The 27,312-nt window shown below is 43.6% G+C and overlaps 1 protein-coding gene across 1 annotated transcript in view; it reads left to right on the top strand.

Moving 5' to 3' along the window:
- Positions 1 to 256: 256 nt before the first annotated feature.
- Positions 257 to 27,312, top strand: part of CASQ1 (calsequestrin 1) — a 109,027-nt gene continuing 81,971 nt past the window's right edge. The window contains 2 exon segments of the mRNA XM_030187108.1: positions 257 to 758; positions 18,542 to 18,626. Coding sequence (XP_030042968.1) covers positions 516 to 758; positions 18,542 to 18,626 — 328 coding nt within the window. The 5' untranslated portion in view covers positions 257 to 515.

Here is a 27,312-nt window from a genome sequence, read left to right as displayed (position 1 = left end):
TTATTTAGTCATCTGTGTCTAGCTGTTTAGGGACCTTTCTTGATTTTCCATAAACATATTACACCCCATAGCTACTATATAAATGAGGCCATGCAGATGTCTGTATGGGGACAAATATGTCACAACTACATATATAGTCAGGGAGCAAGGAGGAGGATTTTGCCAAGTGTCAAGTTCATCAAGATAGGAGGGCCTGCCCACCAGAGTCCTCCCTCCCCCACCCCCACCCCACATTCTCTTTTATGGTCCAGGGGTCATTTTATCTCTTTGCTTTTCAGGCTTTGCACCTTGGATCGGGTGGCCACCAGCACCCACGGACTCTCATACCCCCATCACCGGGTTAGCCCAGGCAGAAAAGGAACCAGAGAGGCCAGAGTGAGAGAGAAAGAGACAGAAAAGCCAGAGTCAAGTCATCTCCCAGCTCTTTCTCTTTTGCTGTGCCAAACTATTTTATTCAGACAGATAGAAGGACCTTTTTAACGAGGCTGCTCCTGAGGTCTGGGTTGTCCGTGAGGATGAAAGGGCTCTGGCTGGTGGTCGTGGTGCTCTGGCTTGCCGTGGGAAACCTAAGCGTGTGGGGTGAAGAGGGCCTGAATTTCCCGGTCTACGATGGTGAGGACCGAGTCATCGATGTGAACTTCAAGAACTACAAGTCGGTGATGAAGAAACATGAAGTCATGGCACTATACTACCACGAACATGTGGGGGACGACAAGGCTTCCCAGAGGCAGTTTGAAATGGAGGAGCTGATCTTAGAGGTAACGGATGGTGGGGAAAGGAGTTGTGGGTGCAAGAACCAAAAAGAGCTCTTTAGGGATGTAAGAGAGTTGGTGTGCCACTATTGTACAAGGGTCTGTACAAGGCAGACAATGGCTAAGAGGTCACAAGATGAGAGCTGCAGAAGAGAGGCTGAGACCTGGGTCTCTGCTTGCTGGTTATTCATTGAATCTTTTGGAGAAACTGTTTTTCTTGGGTGATACAAGAAATTGCTATGTAGATTCTTTGCAATCTGTCCTCTCCATGGCAGAGATCAATTAAGAGAAATCCTTTCCCAGGCTAGGAAAGAGTTCCTTGTACTGCAGTTTAAAGCTGGCATGCAGAGAGACATACCTTGAGCTATCTTGGCAAGCTCTCTCTTCTGCCCTAGGCTGTAGTCTCCAGTTATGGAAACTACGTCGTATAAGGTCAAGTTTTAGCCAAGAACTGTTTAGATCGATTGTACAATATCGACTATGGTAATATAATTTATAGTAGATATAAGGATATGGTGATTAAAAAACTGCAAACCTTGTTAAACACTACTGCAAGACTGATATTTAGATTATCCAAATTTGACAGAGTTATTGATTGCCAATGCAGGCACAAATTGTTTTTAAGCTTTGTTGCCTTATATTTTTTGATAGCACATGGTGAAACACCTGTGTATATATCAGATTTAATTAGATTATCGCCTAGGAATGTCTCCCCTGGATCTAGGTGGTTTTTAATGCTACAATATCCAAACCCCAAAAAGATAGTTTATATAAAGGTTTCTGTTAGCACATCAGCTAGCCAATGGAATGATTTACCAATCAGTATTAGAAGGCAATCCAACTATATGACTTTTCAAAAGTTACTGAAAACGTTTTTTAGAAAAATTTTAAATATGTAGTGTTTGTGTTGTATAAAGTACAAGTTTTTTTTAATTCATTTCTATAATTCCTGGAGATATTCCTGTTTCTTCTTTTTCTGAGCCACACTGAACTTTGATGGTATGTGTGGGATATAAATGTCATGTAATGTTTGCCTTCCTACTGAGCGAGTTTGGAAACTGGTATGAAATCTGCTTTGCAAGTATTTGAAACCAGATTCCAGTTCACTTTTCTTTGACCCAGAAATTTCTTCTTGCTGTCTTGGATTTCCAGCTCAATCGGAACCAGACCGTGTTGGGCTGCAACACCTGGAACTTTCATTCACAGAGCATCTGGGGACTTTTCTCTGGTTATGCTTCCCCTCTTAACTCCTGTAGCCCAATCATTGTGGAAACAGTGTTCAGCTGGTGGCCATACCCAGAACACCTTTCAGAGCTCTACAATAATAGTCCCTATGTTTGACCAGTAGGTGTCGCCATTGAGCAATGACTGGGACTCCCCTCCCCCAAGCTCTGCTCCACAGCATCTCCCGTTCCAACGGGCCCAGGGAATTGAACCCAAGTCCTCTGTATGATGGTATGCAGCATTATCACTGAACCACCAGGCCATACTAGGACTTGTATCAAATCCATCTCCTAGTCCATTCAAAGATAATATATTCACTTTAATTATCATTGTATTTTATGTCATAGTGAAAAGAATTGGTTTGAATGGAGCGTGGAGGATCAAACATCATCTTTTTCTACAGTTCAGTTTGTTTCTAAGCTTCAAGTTGGTGTGTAAAGTTGAGCATATGAAGGCAGCAGAAATGCACAGAAATGGCGATATTCTACTCATTTGTGTGCATAAGCAACTGAATATGCATGTAGATGACCTCTTATATAATACTGACTAGTGACAAAGTACCTACAATGGTTAGATGACACATTCTTTTCTCATGGGTGTGTGCATGGGAGGTGTTGGGGCAGAAAGTGGGCGGAGCTCAAAAGTTAAGTGCATAAATCAGTGGTTCCCAAACCTGATCCTGGAGGCACCCCAGCCAGTCAGGTTTTCTGGATATCCACAATGAATATTCATGAGAGTGATTTGCATGCAGTGGAGGCAGTGCATGCAAATCTCTCTCAAAAATATTCATTGTGGATATCCCAAAAACCTGACTGGCTGGGGTGCCTCCAGGACCAGGTTTGGGAACCACTGGCATAAATGATAAAATACTATAATTTATATGTGTAACTTCTAACTAACATCTAGGCGTGAGTGTTCACACCAGTTATAGGGCTAGTGTAAGTGCCCATGCCTTCCATGTGAGCATGTTTTCCGCCACCTGGTACCTACTTTTCTTTATAGAATAGATGCTCTAACCAATTCCTTTATTAGGCGCTCTGTTATTTAATTACCCTTACTTTGAAGAGGATTACAGTCTGACTACAAAAGTAAGTTGTCCTTCAGCTGAACTGTTTAGCGATGTGTGGGACTGTGTGTCACCCAGAAACTCACAAGTGCAACGAGATTCGTAAAGTCTTCATGCAGATCTTTAACTGGGCATTGGGATAATGCTGAGGCAGAAGTGAGATTGTGGGAATGGTACGTTGAGGTGGAGAGAGGGTAGAGAAAAGGGCCTGGAAATTCTAATAAACCGACCGGTACAGTAGAAAAGAAGCCCCCTCATGGTTTGGTCTTTGCAGTATAAACCAGCAGATTTGCCTTCCCTGTAGATGGGCCACCTTGCGTGGATTCATTGGTGGAGAAGAGCTGTACTGAAAGGTTTCACCTTGCCTCCAGCCCTCTCCTCTGTTCTCTTCAGCAACCTATTTTGACAACTGTTATGGCTATGCAGAAGATGATGGGGTGGAGGGGGATGTCTTTGGAAATTAAACAGAGTGCAGTGTTGCCCAATCCAATGACCTGCCATCATGAAATGAGTCCAATTCGGGATTTGTAATTTCTCTCACTGGCCCCTGTTGTTCTGCTGACCACACTGGGATAAGCAGGGCTTTTTTTGAGGGGGTACTTGGGGGTACTGAGTACCGGCACCTTTTCCACTGTCTGCTAAACTTGACCTATGGTTCTCGTATTTTAATGAAAGAGCTCAGGTTATACAAATTCTGCCTTGTCATAGATTCTATGACTGGTTGCAGGGGTCCTGGCTATTGTGGGATGAGTCCCTCAATGATCACTCCACCCCTGAAGGGTGGCCTGGCATTTGAGTACCGGCACCTTTTTTGCTAGACAAAATGCACTGGGGATAAGTCTGAAAACAATGGCATGACAGCAAGGTGTTATCTCGCTGGTGACCAAAGATAGGGTTACCAAAGATGGCTCCAAGTAATGCAATTTTCATCCTTTCTGTAATGTAGGGATGAGAACCCAGAAAATGTTCATTTTCATGTTTTTTTTTTTCATTTTCCAAATGAGTATCACACATGCACATCTTCTCAGAAAAGAATACGTGCAATCCACCGGATTGTATATATCGCGCCTAGCTTCAAAACATATTCTATAACAATCCACATAAATTAATTGGCTTTACAAGCCAATCAATGCTTTTAACAGCACTTAACAAGCAATAATGAGCACTAATTGGCAGTAATTAGAATTTACACACACAACTTGCTAAGCGTATTCTGTAACGCACAGCACCTACATTCTAATGCATGGAGCCAAAAAGGGCTGTGGTTACAGACAGGGAAATGGACATCTTGTGAGCATTCCAAAATTTATGCAAACTGTTATTACGCTACATTTTCCTCGGTGTAAATGGATGCGCCTAGTTCTAGGCACTGGGATATCAACTATGGGTATTCTATATACCGCACCTAAATATAGGCGCCACTAACAGAATATGCTTAGGCGGAAATTTATTCTACATGGATTCTTCAGGCGCCATATACAGAATTTAGCCCTATGCGGGAAGAAATCTATAAATAGTGCTCAAAATTTGACGCCTGAAAAGAGAGCACTCCATTTACAGAATAGCGCTTAAAGTGCATTTCCTTGCCCAACTCTAGGTGCTGGATTTATACCAGCTGAAACCTTGCGTAAATTGTTCAATATGCTATAACAGTGTGCCCAAAATTTTGGAATGTTCCTGACCCACCCCATGGCCCCTTCCATTGCCACGCCCCCTTTTGGGTTGCACGCTATGCGAATTCAGTGCCACCGTGTAATAGAATAGTGTGCCAAAACCTCATTGGTGCCAATCAACGTCAATAATTGGTTGTTAGAGTCCAATTGTCGCTCGTTAATGGTGCGCTATCCAATTAAGTGTATGAGCATCTTGGATTGGCATCCATATTTGGATGCCATATATAGAATCTTGGGGAGTGTCAGTACCCTTCTCCACCACTGCCAACTCCAGGCTCCGCCCTTTCTGCCTCGCCTCACCCCATGCCTGGAATAATCTCCCTGAGCCCATACGCCAGGCCCCCTACCTGCCCATCTTCAAAGCCTTGCTCAAAGCCCACCTCTTCAATGTCGCCTTCGGTACCGAACCACCATACCTCTATTCAGGAAACCTGGACTGCCCCTACTTGACATTTCGCCCTTTAGATTGTAAGCTCCTTGGAGCAGGGACTGTCCTTTATGTCAATTTATGTTAATCTGTACAGCGCTGCGTAACCCTAGTAGCACTCTAGAAATGTTAAGTAGTGTAGTAGTAGTAGTGTTGCTTCTTTAAGAAAAACACACACACTATGTGCACATAGTGGAAAATGGTAGTCGTTTAAAACAACAGCCCATCCCTACTCTGATATCAGGCCAACTGGTAACACTGCTAAAGATGAACTTTAATACTATGATAATCTGGCAAACTTCCAGATAGCTGATGAAATCAGTCTGCTCTACTTTATGGACTGTCATTGTCCAACGCTTTGCTTCCTTTAAGGGAGAGGTTATGGAACAAGAGTACAGCCTTCACTAAAACAAAAATGATGATACTTTATGGATCCCAACCCTGTGACTGAGCTGCACATATGACCCATTTCCAGGACTTCCATCTACTGGGGTGGGTAACAGACCTGCCAAGTTTTCCACATTCAGCAGGAGACTTTCACTTTCACAGCTCTTCTCCTACACTCCCGCCTGGGAGCAGAGAACTCCCATTGAGCAGCCTCTCTCCTTCCATTGGCAGCAGGAGATGCGTTAATAAGACGTTATCTCCTGCTGCCACAGGCTCAATCTTGTGATAAGAACTGCAAAATCTCACAGCTCTTATCACGAGACTGGTCCTGCAGCAGTAGGAGATGATGGTTGTCGGTGCCGCGGCCAAGATTTGTCAGGCGGTGGAGCCAGGAGGTAGAGTGGGCGGGTCAGGGAGCATGGCTGGGCGGAGTGAGGCGTGGCATAAAAATCTCCCTCTCAAAGATTGGATCCCCTTGGCAGCTCTGGGATAATATCCTTGAGGAAAGGAGCCTAGAAATCCCTGCTGGTTCATAAGCTGCCCTGAAAAGCTTAGGTTCCGAGGCCTAGATTTTGTGCCACTAAGGGGGCTTAAACTGACAGGTCAACTCTCCTGGAGAGTGGGGAGGCATGAGAAAAAACTACGGAGAGAACAAATCATATCAGAGCTACCTAGTGAACCAGCTCCTGCATGGCATGGGGGAGACTTTTGTTCACTCCTGTTTTTGAACATCTGTCTCACTGCATTGTGGGATTGTAATTTCTACATGGAAATAAGTGGAGAAGAGAATGGCCCACAGTTTCCCTCCAGACGCTGGATCACGTGACAGCTCACTCCCTATCAATTTTGGGGATGATTTTCAATAGTCTGCGTTGTGTGCATTGCTGCAGTTCATAAAGCTACAATAATCTGCATTGGTTCTGTTCAAATACGCTAGGGGAGCAGAAACAAAATACTGCACACGATATTGGAAATTTCACATGCATGTACCCACTTGCAAGTCTCCTTTTAATACAAATAAGAGCATGCTAACTATGCAACCAGCAGCTATCGCTAGGGAAGGTGGTTTTCAGGCAGACCATTTTACCTGGTTGAATTTATTTTTATTTGCCCAACTAAATACCTTTGCAAGTTTCCCTCCTATGGCTAAACTGTCTATGGTGAGTGAGCATGTAGGGAGGTGTTGAACATATCAATAAATAAATGCATAAAATAAAGAAAAAAAGCAGTGTGACAAGGTCAACTACGAAGGTCAGCCTATAGAACTAGTTGATGAATAAGGGTGAAGCATTTTGTAGGGGGATGGTGTTGCCACCTGACCTAGACTGCAGAGTTGCCAAGTTACTCAGTTCCAGGAGGGAGATTTATAGGCCAGCTCTGGATTTCTGACAATCCCATCATCATGCATTTTGAGACCTACAGCCCTGGGTAGAATAGGCCTGGCCAAAATGTCTTCCTCCTGGAACAGGATAACTTGGCAGCTCTGCCCACATCAGTCTCAGTTGGTCACTCAGTCCTGGTTTTGCCCCCACTGCATGCACAAGATTGTCCTTTTCTGCCTTTCCTAGAGCAACTGGAACCACAAGCTCTTAGATGGAGGGGAAGTTAGCCTAAGTGAGGCAGCCATCCTAGACACGAGGGCCATGGCAAAGCAGAATGTGCCATTGAATTACCTCTGCTGTGTTACCAGCCTCCTGCAACTCTGTGTCAAAATCAGATTCTAGTCCCTGTCCCTAGAGTAACATCCTCTCCTCCCAGTCAGCCCAAAGAAGTGATCTAATCGTGGGCACACAGGAGTTGCAATCCTTGTTCCTCTATAAAGGAAGTAAGCATACATTTCCATGCATCCAGTGGGACAAACTCAGGACTGACTTAGCCTTTTGGTTTGACCTGGATGGCATGGTAGCCCTAATTCCCTTCTAGTTTCAAGCTTAGTAGAGGCTTATATCCCGCCCACAAGAGAAGTCTGAGCAGCTTACATATATATGGGGGGGGGGGGGGGGGAGGACAGAGAGGATAAAGAGAAATGACAGCAGAGCAAGGGGAAGAAAGGGATGAAATACAATATAAACAGGAAAGCAGTTTCTGTACTGGTAAATTCTGGTCCATGGAGTGAAGCCCTCTTTGGACCGTATAGAAAGCTGTCAATTTCCCAATGGTTTGTACTGGCTTTTGCACATGCAGGCCTCCACGCCTTTGACAACCATTACTTTTCTTCCTTTTATTAGGGCTATTTAGGTTTACGTCTGTTTCCAAGAGTAAGTGGTCTGAATTCTACCTTAATAAGACTAGACATGAGCACTTCCTAAACAGCTGGACACAGACTTGCTTTAATAATGAACAGATCATTCACAGGAAGTTCATCAGTTTGAGTGTAATGGTCAGATCCCTAGTTTTCAGGCTAATTCAAATTATGGGGGGGGGGGGGGAGGAGGATAGCTTTGTAGATCAAACATATATAAATCATATGTGTGATCAATATTCACACTGGCTTCCTTTTACTCATGTCCTAGGGCTTGTTTGGCAATGTAAGGAGAGCTAAAAATACCAGCATGCTCTGGGGTTAGTGATGGACAGAGTTGGTGCACCAATCGTTATCTAGGTTTGGGGGGAGGAAGGGGTATAGGGGTGTGGATTTTGATCTCAATGGCAATTTCATTATAGCAGCCTGCTGGTTCCTATGTGACAAATACAAGTCTAAAGAATGCCAAACAAGGTTATCTCCCAGTTGATGAGAGGTCATATGTGTGTGCTCAATGCAAAGAGCTCCTAGCTCTCAGAGAACGAGTCCGTTCTTTTGAGGCTAGAGTAGCAGACTTGGGGGAGCTGAAGGAGACAGGTACATAGAGAAGGCCTACAGGGACGTGGTAGAGAAGTCCCACCTCCAGTCTGGAAGACCCTGTGCTGCCTTAGAAGAGGGAGGTCTTCTAAAAGGAGAGCATCACCCTGGTTTATCACCCTGGTGTAGCTGGAAGTAATCCTGTAGACAGGACCAGCACACTAGAGAATACAATATCCTCTTGAACCAAGGATGTGTCTCCAGGAGCTACTGGCCAGGAGGGAAGAGTTAGGATGGCTGTTGTAGTTGGTGATTCAATTATTAGACATGTAGATAGCTGGGTGGCTGGTGGATGTGAGGATCGCCTGGTCACTTGTCTGACTGGTGCGAAGGTGGCGGACCTCACATGTCACCTAGATAAGATTTTAGATAGTGTTGGCGAGGAACCAGCTGTCTTGGTACATGTGGGCACCAATGACATTGGAAAATGTTGGAGAGAGGTTCTGGAAGCCAAAGTTATGCTCTTAGATAGAAAGCTCAAATCCAGAACCTCGAGTCCAAGAGATAGGCAGCTCTGGAGTCTCATGCATGGATGAGGTGATGGAGGGGTTTAGAATTGTAAGGAACTGGGCAACATTCTAGGGAAGGGGGAGCCTATTCCAGAAGGATGGGCTCCACCTTAACCAGGGTGGGACCAGGCTGCTGACATCAGCATTTAAAAAAGAGATAGAGCAGCTTTTAAACTAGAACCTGGGGGAAGGCTGACAGTTGTTCAAAAATGCATGGTTCGGAACAAGGTATCTTTCAAAGATATCACCAAAACAGGGAAAATGGAGTATCCTGATAGCGAGGTTGCAAAAGAGACCATAGTAGATCAGATGTTCTTAAATAAAAAATCAGACAAAAGTTTGCAAATTAACTCTGTCAACTACTGAGCAAGATGTAAATAGGAACAACAAACATAGTTTGAAATGTCTATATGCGAATGCCAGAAGCCTTAGAAATAAGATGAGTTAGAATATTATTTATTATTACATTTGTACCCCGCGCTTTCCTGCTCATCGCAGGCTCAATGCGGCTTACATAGTAACAAGAGAATACAATCTGTAGTATCAGAATCAACAAAGGAGGTATGTGATAGGACCAATGAACAAGGAGTAAATGGAATAGAAGAGATGTGAGAGAAAGGATAGGGATAGGTAAGGAGGTGGGGCGATAAAGGAGAAGTTGGGAAGAGCATGGAGGGTAAGAAGGTTGGTAGGAGATGTTTTCTGAGTCATTGTTGTTAATAATTAGTTGAACCGGTAAATAGATGGATTGCTTATGATAACTTATGGTACGTCAGGTCATTCGGGTAAACCTGTTTGAATAGATGGGGTTTCAATAGTTTCCTAAAGGGAAGAAATTCACTAATTGACCGAATGTATCTGGGCAGAGCATTCCAGTGTTGGGATCCCAGGTAGGGGAAGTTAGATGCATGGTAGGTTTTGTACTTTAGTCCTTTGCAATTGGGAAGGTGCAGGTTAAGGTATGATCGTGACGATGTTGACATGTTTCTGGTCAGAAGGTTTAATAGATTGGCCATGTAACTTGGTGATACTCCATACATGATCTTGTGGATTAGAGTAATGGTCTTAAAGTTGACTCGTTCTCTAATAGGGAGCCAATGAAGTTTCATACGAAGGGGTGTTGCACTTTCGAATCTAGGCTTCCCATAAATAAGTCTAGCTGCCGTGTTCTGGGCAGTCTGACGTTTTTTCATAATTTGGGCCTTACATCCAACGAAGATACTATTACAGTAATCAGCGTGGGTGAGTACCATAGATTGTACCAAGCTGCGGAAGGTATTCAAGGGGAGATAAGGTTTCACACGTTTCAACATCCACATCCTGTTGAACATTTTCTTTGTGATGGATGTTGCGTGGTCTTCAAGGGATAAGTATTTATCCAATGGAACTCCAAAGACTTTCAGATTGTTGGATATAGGAATTGTGACATCAGGAGTGGTGAGAGTAGTTGGGTGGAATGTGGAATAGTGGGAAGAGAGGATTAGGCATTGAGTTTTATCTTTGTTCAGTTTCATTTTGAAAGCATTGGCCCAAGAAGTTAGAATTCTCATACCATTGGTTATTTTGTCGGAAATTTCTGCCAGGTTAGATTTGAAGGGAATAAATATGGTAACGTCATCAGCATAGATAAAAGGGTTGAGACCATGTCTGGAAAGGGATTTAGTCAGAGGAATCATCATAAGGTTGAACAGAATTGTGGATAGAGGAGAACCTTGAGGCACACCGCAATCTGATGACCAGGGAGATGATATTTCTGTAGATGACTTCTCTATAGGCTCTAGTGGTAATAAAGCCTTCAATCCATTTTATAACATTGCCACCAATTCCCAACTTATCCAGAAGTCTAGTAAGAATACACTGGTCGACCATGTCAAATGCTCCAGACATATCAAACTGTAAAAGGAGTATGCTATTTCCGAATGATATTTCTTGTTTGACTTTGGATATTAAAGTAAGCAATACCGTTTCTGTACTGTGGGTAGGACGGAAACCTGATTGAGACTCATGAAGGATGGAGAATTTTTGTATATACTCATTGACTTGAAAGGTCACTCTGTTTTCCATCAATTTAGTTAATAGGGGGATGGAGGCCACTGGTCGGTAATTGGTAACATCACTTATATGTTTCTTGGAGTCTTTGGGTATAGGTGTGAGCAATATGTTACCATGTTCGGTAGGGAAGGAACCCTGCTGCAACAAGAAGTTAAGGTGGATGGTGAGATCTGTGATGAAGCGTTCAGGGGCGTCTTTCATTGAATGGCTAGGGCAGAAGTCAAGATGACAATGGGATCTGGAGAGTTTGGAGATCGCCTTGTAAACTTCTTCGGTGGTGAGGAGGGTAAAACTTGTCCATGAGCGGTCAACCGGAGTTTCATTAATGTTAGGATCCAATTCATCGAGAAAGGTATCTATGTAGTTACCATCAAGGGGAATCGATTTACGAAGATTAATAATTTTATTATAGAAGTGCTTAGCCAATTGGGCTGCAGGTGGGCTATTTGAAGGTGAGAGGGTAACTAGATTGGTGTTAAGAAGGCTCTTTATGAGTTGATATTGTTTCTTTATATCTGTGCCATTGGTTGTGATTTTTTGAGTATAGTAGGATCTTTTTGCTCTTTTAATGGCGTTCTTATAATTTCTCTGTGACTGTTTCCAAGCGTTAAAGGTGAGATTGTTTCTTGATCTACTCCATGCTTTTTCTAGTTTTCTGGTTAGTGATTTTAGGTTTTTTAATAGGTCATTAAACCATGGTGATGGTTGACGTCTACGTAAAGTTCTGGATCAAAGGGGGCAATTTCATCCACGATATTGCACTAAATGAAAAATTAGTTATAACAGGCATCTCGAAGACCTGGTGGAAGGAGGATAACCAGTGGGACACTGTCATACCGGGGTACAAATTATATCGTAGTGATAGGGTGGATCGAATTGGTGGAGGGATAGCATTGTATGTTAAGAAGAGCCTTGAATCAAATAGATTGAAAATTCTGCCAGAAATACAGTAAATGACGGCAGATAAAGACCTGTACGGTCCATCCAGTCTGCCCAACAAGATAAACTCATTTTACATGGTATGTGATACTTTATATATATACCCAAGTTTGATTTGTCCTTGCCTTTCTCAGGGCACAGACCGTAGAAGTCTGCCCAGTACTGTTCTTGTAATAAGATCGGAAGCTAACATCGAAGCCCCTTAAAATTTACACTCCAGCCCATCCCTATCTATTCAGTCATGATCAGGGCGTAGACTGTAGAAGTCTGCCCAGCTCCCGTTTTGTTTCCAATTACCAGCGTCACCACCCAATCTCCGCTAAGATTCCACGGAACCATTCCTTCTAAACAGGATTCCTTTGTGTTTATCCCACGCACGTTTGAATTCCAATACCGTTTTCATCTCCACCACCTCCCGTGGGAGGGCATTCCACATATCCACCACCCTCTCCGTGAAAAAATACTTCCTGACATTACTCCTCAGTCTGCCCCCCTTCAACCTCAATCATGTCCTCTAGTTCTACCGCCTTCCCGTCTCTGGAAAAGGTTCGTTTGTGGATTAACACCTTTCAAATATTTGAACATCTGTATCATATCACCCCTGTTTCTCCTTTCCTCTAATGTATACATGTTCAGGTCAGCAAGTCTCTCCTCGTACGGTTTGCAATGCAAATCCCATACCATTTTTGTATCTTTTCTTTGCCCCGCTTCCAGTCTTTTTACATCTTTAGCAAGATTCGGCCTCCAAAACTGAACACAATACTCTAAGTGGGGCCTCACCAATGACTTCTAGAGGGGTATCAACACCTCCTTTCTTCTGCTGGTTATGCCCCTCTCTACGCAGCCTAGCATCCTTCTGGCCATGGCTGTCACCTTGTTGCATTGTTTCTTCACCTCAGATCCTCCGACACCAACATCCCAAGGTCTCTCATCCTGAGTCGAGCTTACTAATCTCTCCCCTCCTATCCGGTATCTCTCTTTTGGGTTTCCACACCCCAAGTGCATCACTCTACACTTCTTGGCATTAAACCTTAACTATAATATAAACCGGAAGACCACAATATAAGAAAACCAAGTCTACAAATTTACTTCAAACTATACCTTGGGTAAAAATATAATTTTTATCTTTTTATAATGCAATTGTGAAGTGTTTAAATGTGCTCAGACCATACCCATTCCAACCATTATATCTCCAAAGGCCAAAGGGAATATGTGGTAGTGTCCAGATGGAACTATCATTGCACATTCGATGTTCCGCCTCCTTACCATGTATGTACTGTGAGAGGGTAAGTGAAAGGGGATCCGGGAAGGCACGCAGAAGGGGGGTGCAGGCAGCCGGGGAACCCCAACGGGGCAGACTTCATGTGCACAACACCCACATTCAGAAAGCTGCGCTACCGGAGGCAGAGAGGTTGGCCGGGTTAAGGAAGAAGAGGAGGAACTACCAGTCCCAGAATCCCTCTCTTCCCCACCCGGCTGTGCAAGAATTAGGGGAGGAGATAGAAGATTGGGAAATGGTCTCTGAGGGAGGTGATGAGGGCCAGCTGGAGAGGTTGGGGGCGGGGGAAGTTGAAGAGGAGGATAAAATGGAGGTTACTGAAGGACAAGAGGAGGAACAGATGGAGATTGGAGCTCTGGCTCAAACCCAAAAAGCTGCTGTAAGAGGGTGGCTAGCTGTGCCTTGGAGACACTGGTGGAAGACCAGAGGAGAGAGACTGAGGCGCTGGGGGAGATCTCTACTAAAGAGGAAACAGGTGCAGCCCCTGGGAGAGAAAGAGGGCTGGGCACAATTGAAACCCCAGTCTGAACCAGGTGGGACCAAAGCTGTGCAGCTGTGCTGTAAGAAAGACTGTGTAAACTGTTTCATACTGGAAAGGTCTGGGCCTGCAACCTACCAAGCTATGGTGTTTTCTTTCTGATCATGTACTGTTCCCTAAAAGAAGTAATTTTGGCTAAAGTGAAGTTATATGGACTGTTTAAACCCTGAATGAGACTTTGGCAGCAAACCTTAACAACCTGGGAGTAAGGTGTTTTCCTTTTGTGTCTATGCTGAATGGAAGCAAGAAAATAAAGGGGTTTTTTTTCTATAAACGTTTTGCCTTGATTGAGCCTCTGTGGAAACAATAGAGAGAGGAGGAAGTCCTGCAAGCTCTCAGGGGGTGTGGTGCTGAGTTCACAGAACAGGCCAAGGTGGTGTGGAGCGAGGCAACAGTCCAGTGAAGGCGGACGCTAAGCAGGGTTGAGCCTGGCTGGGTCCTGAAAGGGAGACCCAGCTACAGTACATACATCTGAGCTTGCTCAAAGATCTTTATCATATATAATACATTATAACAATGAAGATTCTATATATTCAGTATATTAATGAAATATTCAAATTCTCCTAAACAGGATATATAAATATATCTGCTACATACTATTGTACTGAGCTCAGAGGATGCAACCTACAGATTTAGATATTATAACTTCCTGATATATACATAGGGAGGTACATGTCCAGCAGCTCTCCCTCCCATGTCCAGCAGCTCTCTCCCTTCCCTCCAGTCCCTTCCTCCTTTCTCTCCCATGTCCAGCAGCTCTCTCCCTTCCATCTAGATCCCCACCTCCTGCAACTCTATCCCTTCCATTCAGATCCCCTCCTTCCTCTTTCTCCCACTTCCAGTAGCTATCTCCTTCCTCCCACAAGTCTGACTCCAGAAAAACTATCCTTTCCCTCTAGCCCCCCCCCCCCCCTCCCATCGTCCTCTCCCCAAAGGTTCAGCACTTACTTTAGTTCTACCCTCCAGGCCTGCCCATCCAACATCCTTCACTCGCTGTCACTGCCTTTTCTCCCACGGCTCCGGGTACAGCCTTCTGGGAGGCAGCGTTCAGCATTGCCTGCGTGCCTGCCTGCCTTGAAATAATTCTTCTCCCCAGGCTCCGCTGCATCGGTCCCTGCATTCTCTTTTTCGCCTGTCGTGCAGCACTGCCATTCACACAGGCAGCTCTGCTCCCCCCTGCTGCGTTCATGTGGCCCTATGTAAACAGGAAGTGCGTCAGAGAGGGCCGGATGGTCGCGGCAAAAGGGAGCGGAGTTGCCTGTGTGAATGGCAGCACTGCGCGATGGGCGAAAAAGAGAATGCAGGGACCGATGCAGCGGAGCCTGGGGAGAAGAATTATTTTAGGGCAGGCAGGCAGGCACGCAGGCAATGCTGAACGCTGCCTCCCGGATGGCCATACCCAGAGCTGCGGGGAAAAAGGCAGTGACAGCGAGCGAAGGATGTTGGATGGGCAGGACTGCAGGGAAAGTGGCTGGGCCTGGGCCCGTCTAGGCCCACCCGTGGCTATGCGCCCCTGATGAGTCAAATATAGTGCAATCAAGCCATTGTGACATCACTGATGAGGTTGGCTCTTACACTTTAGTGGAATGTCATTATGACATCACAGTCTCAGCTCTGGTTACCAGAGACTGAAACTCTTCACACTAAGGGGGGAAGTTATCAACATGGATAATCATTAAGATGGGTTATTTTCCCACTAACTGGTGCTATTTTAGCACAAGCCCCATTTTATGCAATGAGACCTAGTAATTAATAACTAGGGTTAACAGTGCCCCAAGTTGATAGCAATGCCCCTAAGTTGCTTTGCTGTTATTTACATGCATAAGTGTACTTTACTTGCTCAAGTGCAAAGCTATAGAGAACAGAGATATTTATTTATTTTTTGAGAATACCCAGAATTACGTTTGTAATAATACCATGCCAGAGGAAAACCTGATAGCTAGATTTACTACTACTACTTATCATTTCTATAGCGCTATTAGATGTACACAGCGCTGTACACTTGAACATGAAGAGACAGTCCCTGCTCGACAGAGCTTACAATCTAATCAGGACAGACAAACAGGACAAATAAGAGATAAGGGAATATTAAAGTGAGGATGATAACATAAGGGTACTGAACAAGTGAGTAATGGTTAGGAGTTAAAAGCAGCATCAAAAAGGTGGGTTTTTAGCTTAGATTTGAAGACGGCCAAAGATGGAGCTTGACGTACCGGCTCAGGAAGTCTATTCCAGGCATATGGTGCAGCAAGATAAAAGGAATGGAGTCTGGAGTTAGCAGTGGAGGAGCAGGGTGCAGATAAGAGAGATTTACCCAGTGAGTCGAGATTTGGGATTGGGAAGGTATTTTATTTCACTACTGCAGATTTGGCTGAAGATACAGAGCTGGTATTTTTTTTTTTGTCACCTTCTCAGCATCTGGCATTTGGTGACCCCATTGAGAGGTTTGGTGCCATAGACATCCGGGCATCCAACCATGGAACCATGCACAACCCCTAGCCATAGTCACTTGGGTATGAAAGACAGTATGCTTGACATCCTTGCTTAAACCATCATCGTTTCTCTACGGGGGTTCTCAGCCCAGTCCTCGGGACATACCAAGTCAGTCGGGTTTTCAGGATACCCACAATGAATATGCAGAGATACATTTGTATATAATGCAGGCAATGCATATAATTTCTGGCCAAAAAAACTCATGTTCACAAAACTGTGTAAAGATACATTTCACTTAAACTACAAATATCGGTGCCAAAATTATACATATCAACAATCAAAGTTTGTACACCTATCACAGTATTTCTGTCCCAGCATAGGTCCCTGTTTTGCTCATGCTGCTTCGGGGGCATCTTTTCATATAGTCTGGTTTTCTGATATAACCATCTCTTACTCTGGTTCTGATCCCCAACGCCGCTATATAATGTCATTGGAGAAACGGAGAGCTGTGAACGTTCTGAGCTTTTTTTCTCCTCTTCTTTCTTTTTGTATAGAGTAATCCACTTGAAACACATTTCTTCAGATTGTGTTGTTTTGTCATCAAATTTCTAACACCAATTAGCTTGTTTTTGTGCTAAGAGGTGATGACATATGATGATCCAATCCTCTTTCGACTGCCAGTTCAATCTCCTCCTAAAAAGTGAAACAGCTGAGCAGGCCATCTAATTTTAAGCTTGCTGAAGGTGCAGAAAAATAGCATCTTTCCTCCCCCCGCCTCCAACCCCCCTCCCCAATGACTTCTTTAAGACAGCAGACCATAGTCACCTCTCCTGACCTCCATAGGCTGCAACTGCGACCAGCCAACAGGAGAAAGCCCAGAACCTTAACTGGGAAAGGCGATAGGGTGGGAGTGATGAGTGGAAGGCATGGAGGGGGGAGGGATAAGCCTAGGCATTCAAAATGTCTCAAATACTTAGATTACATGAGAAACTGCCAATACAGGGAAAGCTAAATCTAAGCAGAATCCAGATGGTGTCAAAGGGAAAAGGGACTTCGTAGGGGCTTTGGAAGAGGTAATTTATGCATCCGGCTCAGCGGGGAGCGAGGGGGGTCATAGAGCTATTTTCGGTGATGAGAGGGCCAAGTGGCAAAAGATCTTAAGCAACAGTGAAGAGCCGGGGTTGTTAAAAAAAAAAAAAAAAAAAAGAGTAAAATTATTTAAAGCTCAAGTATTTTTCTTAAAACATTATTTCAGGGGGGATGTTTATTATTTTGGGTTCTATAATGAACATGACAATACTTTTGTTTTTTTTAATACATAAGTGTTCAGTTTTGTTTTCTTCACCTTATATTAACCTGGGCCCCTGAGACAGCAGATCTAATTAATGGTTTAGTCAGGTGTCCGGAGAAACGTAGGCCACTTTTGGGACATGGATTTTAAAACTGATTACTATGTCACAGCTGTGTGTGGATCCAGATGTTTAAAAAAACAACAGGGTTTGCAATGTGGAGATGAAAAAGAGATTAAAACTTCTCTCTTCAATAAGGACATGGAATTAGTTAGGCATAAATTGGCTGGAAACCTTGTTATAGATGCCAAGTTCACCCTTCAAGGTGTTCTTTAGCATTTTACCTCCCTTTTGTTCCTGGCATCTTTGACTGCCTTCCTCTTGTGCCCAAACATGCATTTCCATGGGCTGCCTTTGATGTACTTCCTCAGCATCATTCATTGACTGACAGGAAGTTGCCACATCTTCCTTCCCTCCCTCCGTATCATATTTGTGCCTGATTGGCCCCCAGGGAACAGAAAAAGGAGTGAGATCTGAACTTAGATCATCCCTCTCCCTCACCCCCCTGGTTGTGCTCTTATCTAAAGGGATGAATCTAGGATCTCCATTCCCTGCTGACATTTTCCATGTTTTACAACTTCTCAATAGGCATTCACCTTCTTGCCACCTAAGCCCCTCCTCCCATTTCCCACTTCCTTCCTTATCCCTCTTCCCAGCTAATGTCCACTGTAGTACGTAGATGGTCCTGTCTTCCAGTTGACCATATACTAGAACCTGAAAAGTCACAGACATGCTCCTCATTCATCTCTATCTGCCACTTCCACTCCACTCCCATGTGTCGTAGGAACTTTGTCCATGTACATTTGTAGATTGTGGTCCAAAATTTAGAACTAGTCTTATGTGTTCTCAACTGAAAGTGGGTAAAGCAGACGATTCAGTTAATCTAGCCCTTTGGATAAGATGCCTCCACCTTGATCCATTAACTTCATAACGTAACTGCTCACATTATGTATTTTGAGAACAAGGTTTTATTTCTCAAGGAAAGTTGTTAAATTGCTATAACTATTTCTGCTTTACCTCTCTTTTCTAAAACATTCTTTTCCCACCTCTCTCTCTCTTTCCTCTTTTTCCTAGTTAGCAGCCCAAGTCCTAGAAAATAAAGGGATAGGATTTGGCTTGCTTGATGAAGATAAGGATGCTGCAGTGGCTAAGAAGCTTGGTAAGTCAGAACCTAACCTTCCTCTTTTGCACCTGTGTTGTCACTTCCTGTTGCATGGTTTCCATGTGTTTTCTATCATGTTGACTTTATTTGAAGCCATGAGTAACAGGAATTGGTATTAGGATGCATTTGTGAGTGTAGAGGCTCATCTGTCCAAAATTAATGAATAACAACTGGACAGACTGGATGGGCCAATATATGTACCTGGGAACTCTCTGGGGTTGACTGGGAAACTCGAGCCTTCACTGAAAGTTATGGGTCTTTGGAGACACCCGGGAAACCTCCTAGTGATAACTCTATCCTCTCCGGTTCCTACAGGCTGCCTGGAAGGGGGAAAAACAACAGTAGGAGAGGTGCTACAATTAGGGAGTGGAATGGGTTTTTTCTTGTGCTGCTCTGTCTCTTCCAGCCCCAACCTCCCCTCACACAGGGCTAGCAGGAGAGGGTAGGCTGGAGCAAGAAGAGGAGGCTGTTGTCTGCTGCAGTGTGTCCATACCTAGCAAGGGAAAGAGTGCTGGGGTTGGTCTTGAAGGAAAGGACAGAACGATGAAAGGCTTGTGGATAGAGGAGAGATAATAGGGTCATCCCTGAAGGTGAGGGGAGCTGCAAGATAGAGAGGAAAAGTGAATCTGTATGATGGAGTTGGTGGGGGACGTGGAGTGGAAAAGAAAAAAGGTTGTGTGTAGCACCTACCCATACCACTAATGCTCACCAACATTCAGGGCCACAATAAGTCAAACGTATTCAGGTATGAACATACTGTACCTGGGAAATTTCCAGGTACTGACCCCTTCTCTCCTGCTCCTGGCAGGCTACTTGGAGGAGGAGAGGGGGTAGATTAGGGAAGGAAGTAGCTCCTCTTTTATCTGTCCATTCTAGCCTCATCCCTTCCTCTCCTGTTCCCTGCATGACAGGATGGGAGAAGAGAACAGTGGGAAGGGATGCACTGGTTTCGGGAGCAGAGTGGTTATTCTCCAATCTCAGCATCACCTCCTTCCTTCTATTGCCTTTATTAATAACTGGAATAATTATGGGGAAGAAATGTTAACTAAATTAGCCCCTAAACAAAAGAAAATTAAAAGAACTAAAGCTAATAGTGACTGGTATACTCCTGAGTTACTACTTTTGAAACAATCCTGCCGTAGACTAGAGAGACATTGGAGAAAAACCAATGATTTCCAAATTAGGCGTCAATGGTGGAAAATGCTTTCATTGTACAAACAAAGGACCTCTTTTACCAAACTATGCTAGTGGTTCCTAGTGTGGTAATGCCAACAAAGCCTATTCATGTTCAATGGACTTTGAATCACTAGCATGGTTTGGTAAAAGAGGCCCATAATTTGAAAGAAATTAGAAAGTCATTTTATACTAACCTAATAGGTGTTGAAAATGTTGATTCAAAAAAATTTTTTTTAGCTTTTAAATAAGTTGAGAAATGTTCTCTCAATCAAAGAACGTATTGCATTCAAAATCTGCACCCTCGTTCACAAAATCCTCAACGCTGAAGCCCCGGGATACATGACAGACCTCATAGACCTCCCAATCAGAAACACGTCAAGATCAACATGAACATACCTAAATCTCCACTACCCAAGCTGCAAAGGACTCAAATACAAATCAACCTACGCATTCAGCTTCTCCTATATAAGCACACAACTATGGAACGCACTACCAAACGCCATGAAAACAACATATGACCACCTAAACTTCCGGAAACTACAAAAAACTCACCTATTCAAAAAGGCATACCCGAACGATCCAACTTAAATGCCTCAACTCTGCAACACAACAAAACCAAAACTCGTACTGGACATAAATTAACTCTTTCTCCTTATGATTCCTAAATCTGTCTGTCACGCATGAACTTTACTCTACCACAACCTCACTCTGTATTTGTTCATACCGATATTGGCGATCGCCTCTACGGTACTATGTAACTCACATTGAGCCTGCAAATAGGTGGGAAAATGTGGGATACAAGTGTAACAAATAAATAAATAAATAAATAAACATCTTCTACTACAATTTCACAACCTACTTTAAATCAGTTGGCAGCTATCTTTCAAGATAAAATAGCTAAGATCAGAGCTCAATTTATTATTGATAGTAGTTCAATCACTGATGCTCTTCGGGGATTTTCATAGTTGGAGTGGAGGAGTGTGGTAGCCGTGTTAGTCCACTCTTAAGGTTATCAATAGAAATCAAACAAAATAAAACATGGAAAAGAAAATAAGATGATACCTTTTTTATTGGACATAACTTAATACATTTCTTGATTAGCTTTTGAAGGTTGCCCTTCTTCGTCAGATCGGAAATAAGCAAATATGCTTATTCTGACGAAGAAGGGCAACCTTCAAAAGCAGACATTGAGTGCCGAAACACTGTCCATGTCGGGTCAGTGATGTACAGCATCCATTTGCGTGGCTGATTTAATGGACCTGTTTCAGATTTGAAGGCTCTTGGTGCTCTTTCGCTTTGTAACATTAGCGCATGGCCATTAAATCAGAAAATGGAAAATCGGCCATTTTTCGGCTGCAGTAGAAATGGCCTTAGCATGTGGGAAAGATTCATATAGGGCCACTGTTTGCCACAGCTTTGTAAAAGGGTCCCTTAATGTTGCATAACAAGTAAAAAAAAAAATACTTTGCAAAAAAGTGTTAAAAGTGCATTTATCTGGTGAATATATTGTTCAAATCCAATCTTTTTCCAGTAGAAAGTTCTAGGACATGATATGAGGCTCAAAGGAGATAGACTGAGAAATAACAGTAGAACATCTCTACACAGAAAGGTTGGTGGATGCAAGGACCAGCTTCCCAGTGGAGATAGTGAAGTTCAGAACAGTAACAGAATTCACGAAAGCCTTGGGCAAACACAGAGGAACCTTAGTGGTGAAGAAGTGACGGGAACAGCCAAATATCAACTAGGGTCTATAAGGTAGCAAAAGAAATCGGACCTCGTGGTCTTTAACTGCCATCACATTCCGTGTTTCAAGGAATCCAGTATGATTTCAACTACATAGAAATTCCCACACGTCCTGTGTTGCAAAGCTTTCATTGGTTTCTAAGCAATAATATCATATAGGAGGAATTTCAGTGCAGAATATTTTTATCACAATGCTATGAGTGGTGTTTTGTTTTCCACCTCACATTCTTTAGCACCCAAGGACCAGCAGAGGTCACTACAAGCCTACTCATAGCAAGTTTTCAAAAAGGCATTTCAACACAGCTGAAATCTAGGTAGTGGATCCTTTCCAAACCAAAAATGCTTTGATGTCTCACTTACATATACTGCCATCTACCAAGATTTGCTTATTTCCGATCTGACGAAGAAGGGCAACCTTCGAAAGCTAATCAAGAAATGTACTAAGTTATGTCCAATAAGAAAAGTATCATCTTATTTTCTTTTTCATGTTTTATTTCTATTGATTACCAAACAAAAAAAAAAGTAGGTATTTTTATTTTATTTTATTTATTTATTGCATTTGTATCCCACATTTTCCCACCTATTTGCGGGTTCATTGTGGCTTACAATACATTGTATTAATGGAAGTACAATCTGTTACAACATTATTATGGTTACATTATGAGGCATTAAGTTAAAACAAGTCCCTGTATCGTTAAAGAGAATAAAACAATGGCAAAGAACAACAAAACAATAGAAGAACACCGGATCCTGATTGGGCAGCAGAGCGATAGCAAGAGATGGTTCGGGTATAATATTTTCTGTTTTTTACCTGTAGATTAGGTTTAAGCGTGTAAGATTGCGGGGGATAGAAGTACGGAAGAGGATGTATTGATGCATTGCAATGCTCTCCCTTCTACTTATTTAATAGGGGTTTGAAGCCTGAAACTTTGGTTTGGTTTGAAACTTTGGTTTGGATGCAAGGTGAGATATCGTTTGGACTGCTGCGGTCTGCTTTTTGCTGGCCTCCCACTTGGTCGCCTCTCCCCTCTCCAGTCGGTTCAAAACTCTGCTGCCCGTCTCATCTTCCACCAGGGTCGCTTTACTCATACTACCCCTCTCCTCAAGACCCTTCACTGGCTCCCTATCCGTTTTCGCATCCTGTTCAAACTTCTTCTACTAACCTATAAATGTACTCACTCTGCTGCTCCCCAGTATCTCTCCACACTCGTCCTTCCCTACACCCCTTCCCGTGCACTCCGCTCCATGGATAAATCCTTCTTATCTGTTCCCTTCTCCACTACTGCCAACTCCAGACTTCGCGCCTTCTGTCTCACTGCACCCTACGCCTGGAATAAACTTCCTGAGCCCCTACGTCTTGCCCCATCCTTGGCCACTTTTAAATCTAGACTGAAAGCCCACCTCTTTAACATTGCTTTTGACTCGTAACCACTTGTAACCACTCACCTCCACCTACCCTCCTCTCTTCCTTCCCGTTCACATTAATTGATTTGATTTGCTTACTTTATTTATTTTTTGTCTATTAGATTGTAAGCTCTTTGAGCAGGGACTGTCTTTCTTCTATGTTTGTGCAGCGCTGCGTATGCTTTGTAGCGCTATAGAAATGCTAAATAGTAGTAGTAGTAGTAGTTTTATATTGTTTCTCATGTCATTCACAGGAATTTTTGTTTTGTTTAGGGTTTTTTAAATTGTTTTTTTCCATTACGAGAGCAATATCGTTAAGAGTTTGCATCTTTTGGAAAAAGTGTGCACTTATCACAATAAGTGTGCACTATTTAAAAACAGAACACACTCTTTGCAAATGGTGTACAGTCTACAAAAAGGGCATACATACTCCTTCACTAGCGTGTGTACTCTTTCAGAAGGGTGTGCACTATTAACACATTTTTAAAAAATGTTGGATTTCTCATGTCAATTTCAGGGAAAAAAATGATGTGACATGACGTGGGAATGTCTTAGACATTTTCCTTGTTGTTTCAAATGAATGCACATTCCTATTATTTAATGAGTGCATGAGTAGTTTCCTGTGCACTATGGTGGTTTTTGATATTTAAACCCAAGTACCAGATCCCTTGACGATCTTGGAGGAGTGGCCTAGTGGTTAGGGTGGTGGACTTTGGTCCTGAGGAACTGAGTTTGATTCCCACTTCAGGCACAGGCAGCTCCTTTTGACTCTGGGCAAGTCACTTAACCCTCCATTGCCCCATGTAAGCCGCATTGAGCCTGCCATGAGTGGGAAAGCGCAGGGTACAAATGTAACAAAAATAAAATAGATACTATTGGAGATTCTACATGGAATGTTGCTACTATTGGAGATTCTACATGGAATGTTGCTATTCCACTAGCAACATTCCATGTAGAAGGCTGCACAGGCTTCTGTTTCTGTGAGTCTGATGTCTTGCATGTACGTGCAGGACGTCAGACTCACAGAAGCAGAAGCCTGCGCGGCCGCATTGGTGACCTGCAAGGGCCGACTTCTACATGGAATGTTGCTAGTGGAATAGCAACATTCCATGTAGAATCTCAAATAGTAGCAACAGTGGAGGAGTGGCCTAGTGGTTAGGGTGGTGGACTTTGGTCCTGAGGAACTGAATTCGATTCCCACTTAAGGCACAGGCAGCTCCTTGTGACTCTGGGCAAGTCACTTAACCCTCCATTGCCCCATGTAAGCCGCATTGAGCCTGCCATGAGTGGGAAAGTGCAGGGTACAAATGTAACAAAAATAAATAAAAATAACTCATATGAGCAATTTCTAGAAGAACCTTTGGGTGGGGTCTTGTTCCAGGGTGCCCAGTCTTTTCCTCTTATTGTTCTCTGCCTCAGCTCATTCTCCAATGCTCAATTTAAAAAAATGTTTAGTCCAGCCAAAGCTCTCACTTGCTTCATTTGCTAAATATGTCTCCTGAGGAAGGCTGGCGCACATGCTAAACCATTTCTGTAACATCTCATCTGCTCCCTAAACGTTCAATAAACTACTTATTAAGGAGATGCTTGGTTCCAGCCCCTTCTGACTGCTGGACCTCCAGCCACGTCACGGACAGATTCTGTTTCACAAAATGCAGACGTGGCTTTCGGCCACTGTATTTCTGGGCTCTTCTGCCTCTCAGATGATGGCTGGGCATACGTTCTCTCTTACACTGGCAGCTGGCTCTTCTGCCGGGAGCTGGCATTTCTGTGTCAACCCGAGAAATACTGCTGCTATAATGTTGCGCTGTTAAAAAGTTATTTGAAAATTTTTATTCACCCAATAATCAATGGGTTATGTTGGAAACTGCTGCTTGCCAGGGTAAAGACGTAGGATGTGTTCATGAGGCCCCTTCAAAACATGCCTGCCAAATAATAACTTACAAAATAGCTAAATGTAGAAAGTGTTGCCCAGTAACCAAATGTGTATTTCCTTTCTTTCAGGAAGCTAATGCACATAGTTGAAAGCTCTTCACAAGTAGCACTTCTGCACCTCTTTTTAACTCTTGTGTGATTGTTCAGCTCCAGTAAGAAGGTACAAAACAGAGCTTTTACTGATCAAACCCTCTTAAAAGTCAGTGTAAAGTTAACTGTGCAGCTTGGTACCAGGCCGGACCATCCCTTGACTGCCACCACGACTTCAACCTACTCCCTTATTTTCCTAATGTTCTGCCTTCCCTTGGAGAATTCAAATTGTTCACTTGATGAATTTAGTTCTTTTTTTTTTAACGTGGGCACTGGCAAATAGCAGTATGTTATGGTATATTCTATTTCTTAACTATCTATGATGGTGAAATAAAATACCAGCAACAACTGTAGACCAATTTCACCTGATACAATCTTACGGTTTGTGGTCACTGTAGTCAAACTTTATATAGGAACACTACATAGTGAAACATTTATGAAACCTATTCACATTTTTGAGGGGTAGAACCTCCAGAAGTTTCCTACTGCTCCTACTGCTCCTGTGGGCATCCAGTTCTGTTAGGCCCAGGGCATTTTTTGAGGGGGTACTGAGTACCGGCATGCTTTCCATTGTCTGCTAAAATTGACCCATGGTCCCCAAGTTATAATGAAAGAGCTCAGGCCCTACACACCAATTCTGCCTTGTCATAGATTCTGTGATTAGTTTCTGGGGGCCTGGCTATTGTGGGGTGGGTCCATCAGTGATCACCGCACCCCTGAAGGGTGGCCTGGCATTTGAGTACTGGCACCTTTTTCGCTAGAAAAAACACACTGGTTAGGCCTGACCTCTACTGGAGCTAATACCCCAGGGTGTCTTCCCCTTTGCCCCATTTTTAACCTTCTGTCTCCTTCCTGGATAGCCCAGGCTGCTGCAGTGACAGTCCTTGACTAGGGGGTCACAAACTGTAGCCTACTTCTAGAACCTCATATGCACTCACCCTAGGTTTGGCTAACAATGGCTGGGACTTCCTCTTCCCTGTTGGCTGTGAATGCTGCTCTGCTGCACCCATAGTCATCATAAGGATTGAAATCCAAACTTGGCAGTCAAACCCAGGTCTCCCACTCAGCTACAATCAACCCTTCTCTGACACAGTAGATGAGTTGAATATAGTCAACCACTGCCCAAGTGTGCTAAGTGTGGTTGCACCAAAAGTCACAATCAATATACTTATAAAAGCCTGGCTTGGCTTTCCATTTATGGTTGAGTATAGTGTCCAGGACTGCAACTCATGTCTTCAGAAAAAGTCCCCAGCGCTCTATATTTGCCGATCGTTGCTTTCATTTGCCCGTCACTTTATTCTTTGGAGTGTCGTTTCCCTGATGAAATGAACTTGGCAACAACAGTAGGATGCAGTGAAGAGGTTAGAATCATGTAATACTAAGACCAATTAAAGTTAAATGTGGGTTTCCATAGAGACAGTTACTCTCTCATTATCTTTAATAAGGGGTAGACAGCACTTAGTCAAGCTTCAGGGAGAACTGGGTGTTTTGTTATTTTCTGTGTGTGTGTGTGTGTGTGTCTGTGTGTGGAGGGAGGGGGAGAAGGGAAGGAAGTAGAGGAGAGAGAAAGGAAGAGGCAGAGAGACAGCGAAAGTGAGGGAAGAAAAAGGAGAAAAAACTCCAGAAGAGACCAGAATAGATAAGGCAACAAAGAGAAAGGTAGAATGAGGGGGAAAAAGAGTGGGAAAGAAAAAATGATTTCTTCTGTAGCTTAGACCTTGGAATGTACCCCAGGCGGATTGTTCTGCCACTGAAGCTAACTCTGAACCAACTCTCCCACAGATTCTCTGAGGATATAGCTGTGAACATACTCTGTTTCAGTAGGGACTTCAGGCCAGGCCTGGATATCTGACAACCCCATCTAAGGATCTGCCATGCTGATTTCAATGGAACTCCAAGGCTCGCAGTAGACATGTTTTTAGAAGATTCCAGAAAGTGTTGTTGCCTGCTCATTAGGAAGCCAATTGGCAGCATTCAAGTGGATCAGCAAGTTACCCAATTCTAGGAAGGAGATTTTAGGCCAGCCCTGGATTTCTGACAATCCCATTCTGGTGAATTATAGGACCTGAAGCATTGACTTCAATGACTACAGATACAACAGTGCATTGGGACATATGGAGGGGCATTTTTGACTGGGGACGCTCATCTCTAAGGGCGCCCATCTCCGAGGACGGCGCCACAAAGGGGTGGGGCCAACTGTATTTTTGAACGAGATGGGTGTCCATCTTTCGTTTCGATAATACGGTTGGGGAGCCCAAATCTCAACGTTTAGGTCAACATTAAAGATGGTCGACCTAAATGCCGAGATCGTCGGATTTAGAGATGGGCGCCCTCG

The sequence above is a fragment of the Microcaecilia unicolor genome, chromosome 14 (genome assembly GCF_901765095.1).
Source record: "Microcaecilia unicolor chromosome 14, aMicUni1.1, whole genome shotgun sequence".
Classification (NCBI taxonomy): Eukaryota; Metazoa; Chordata; class Amphibia; order Gymnophiona; family Siphonopidae; genus Microcaecilia; species Microcaecilia unicolor.
This window is presented reverse-complemented; position numbering and strand designations above follow the sequence as displayed.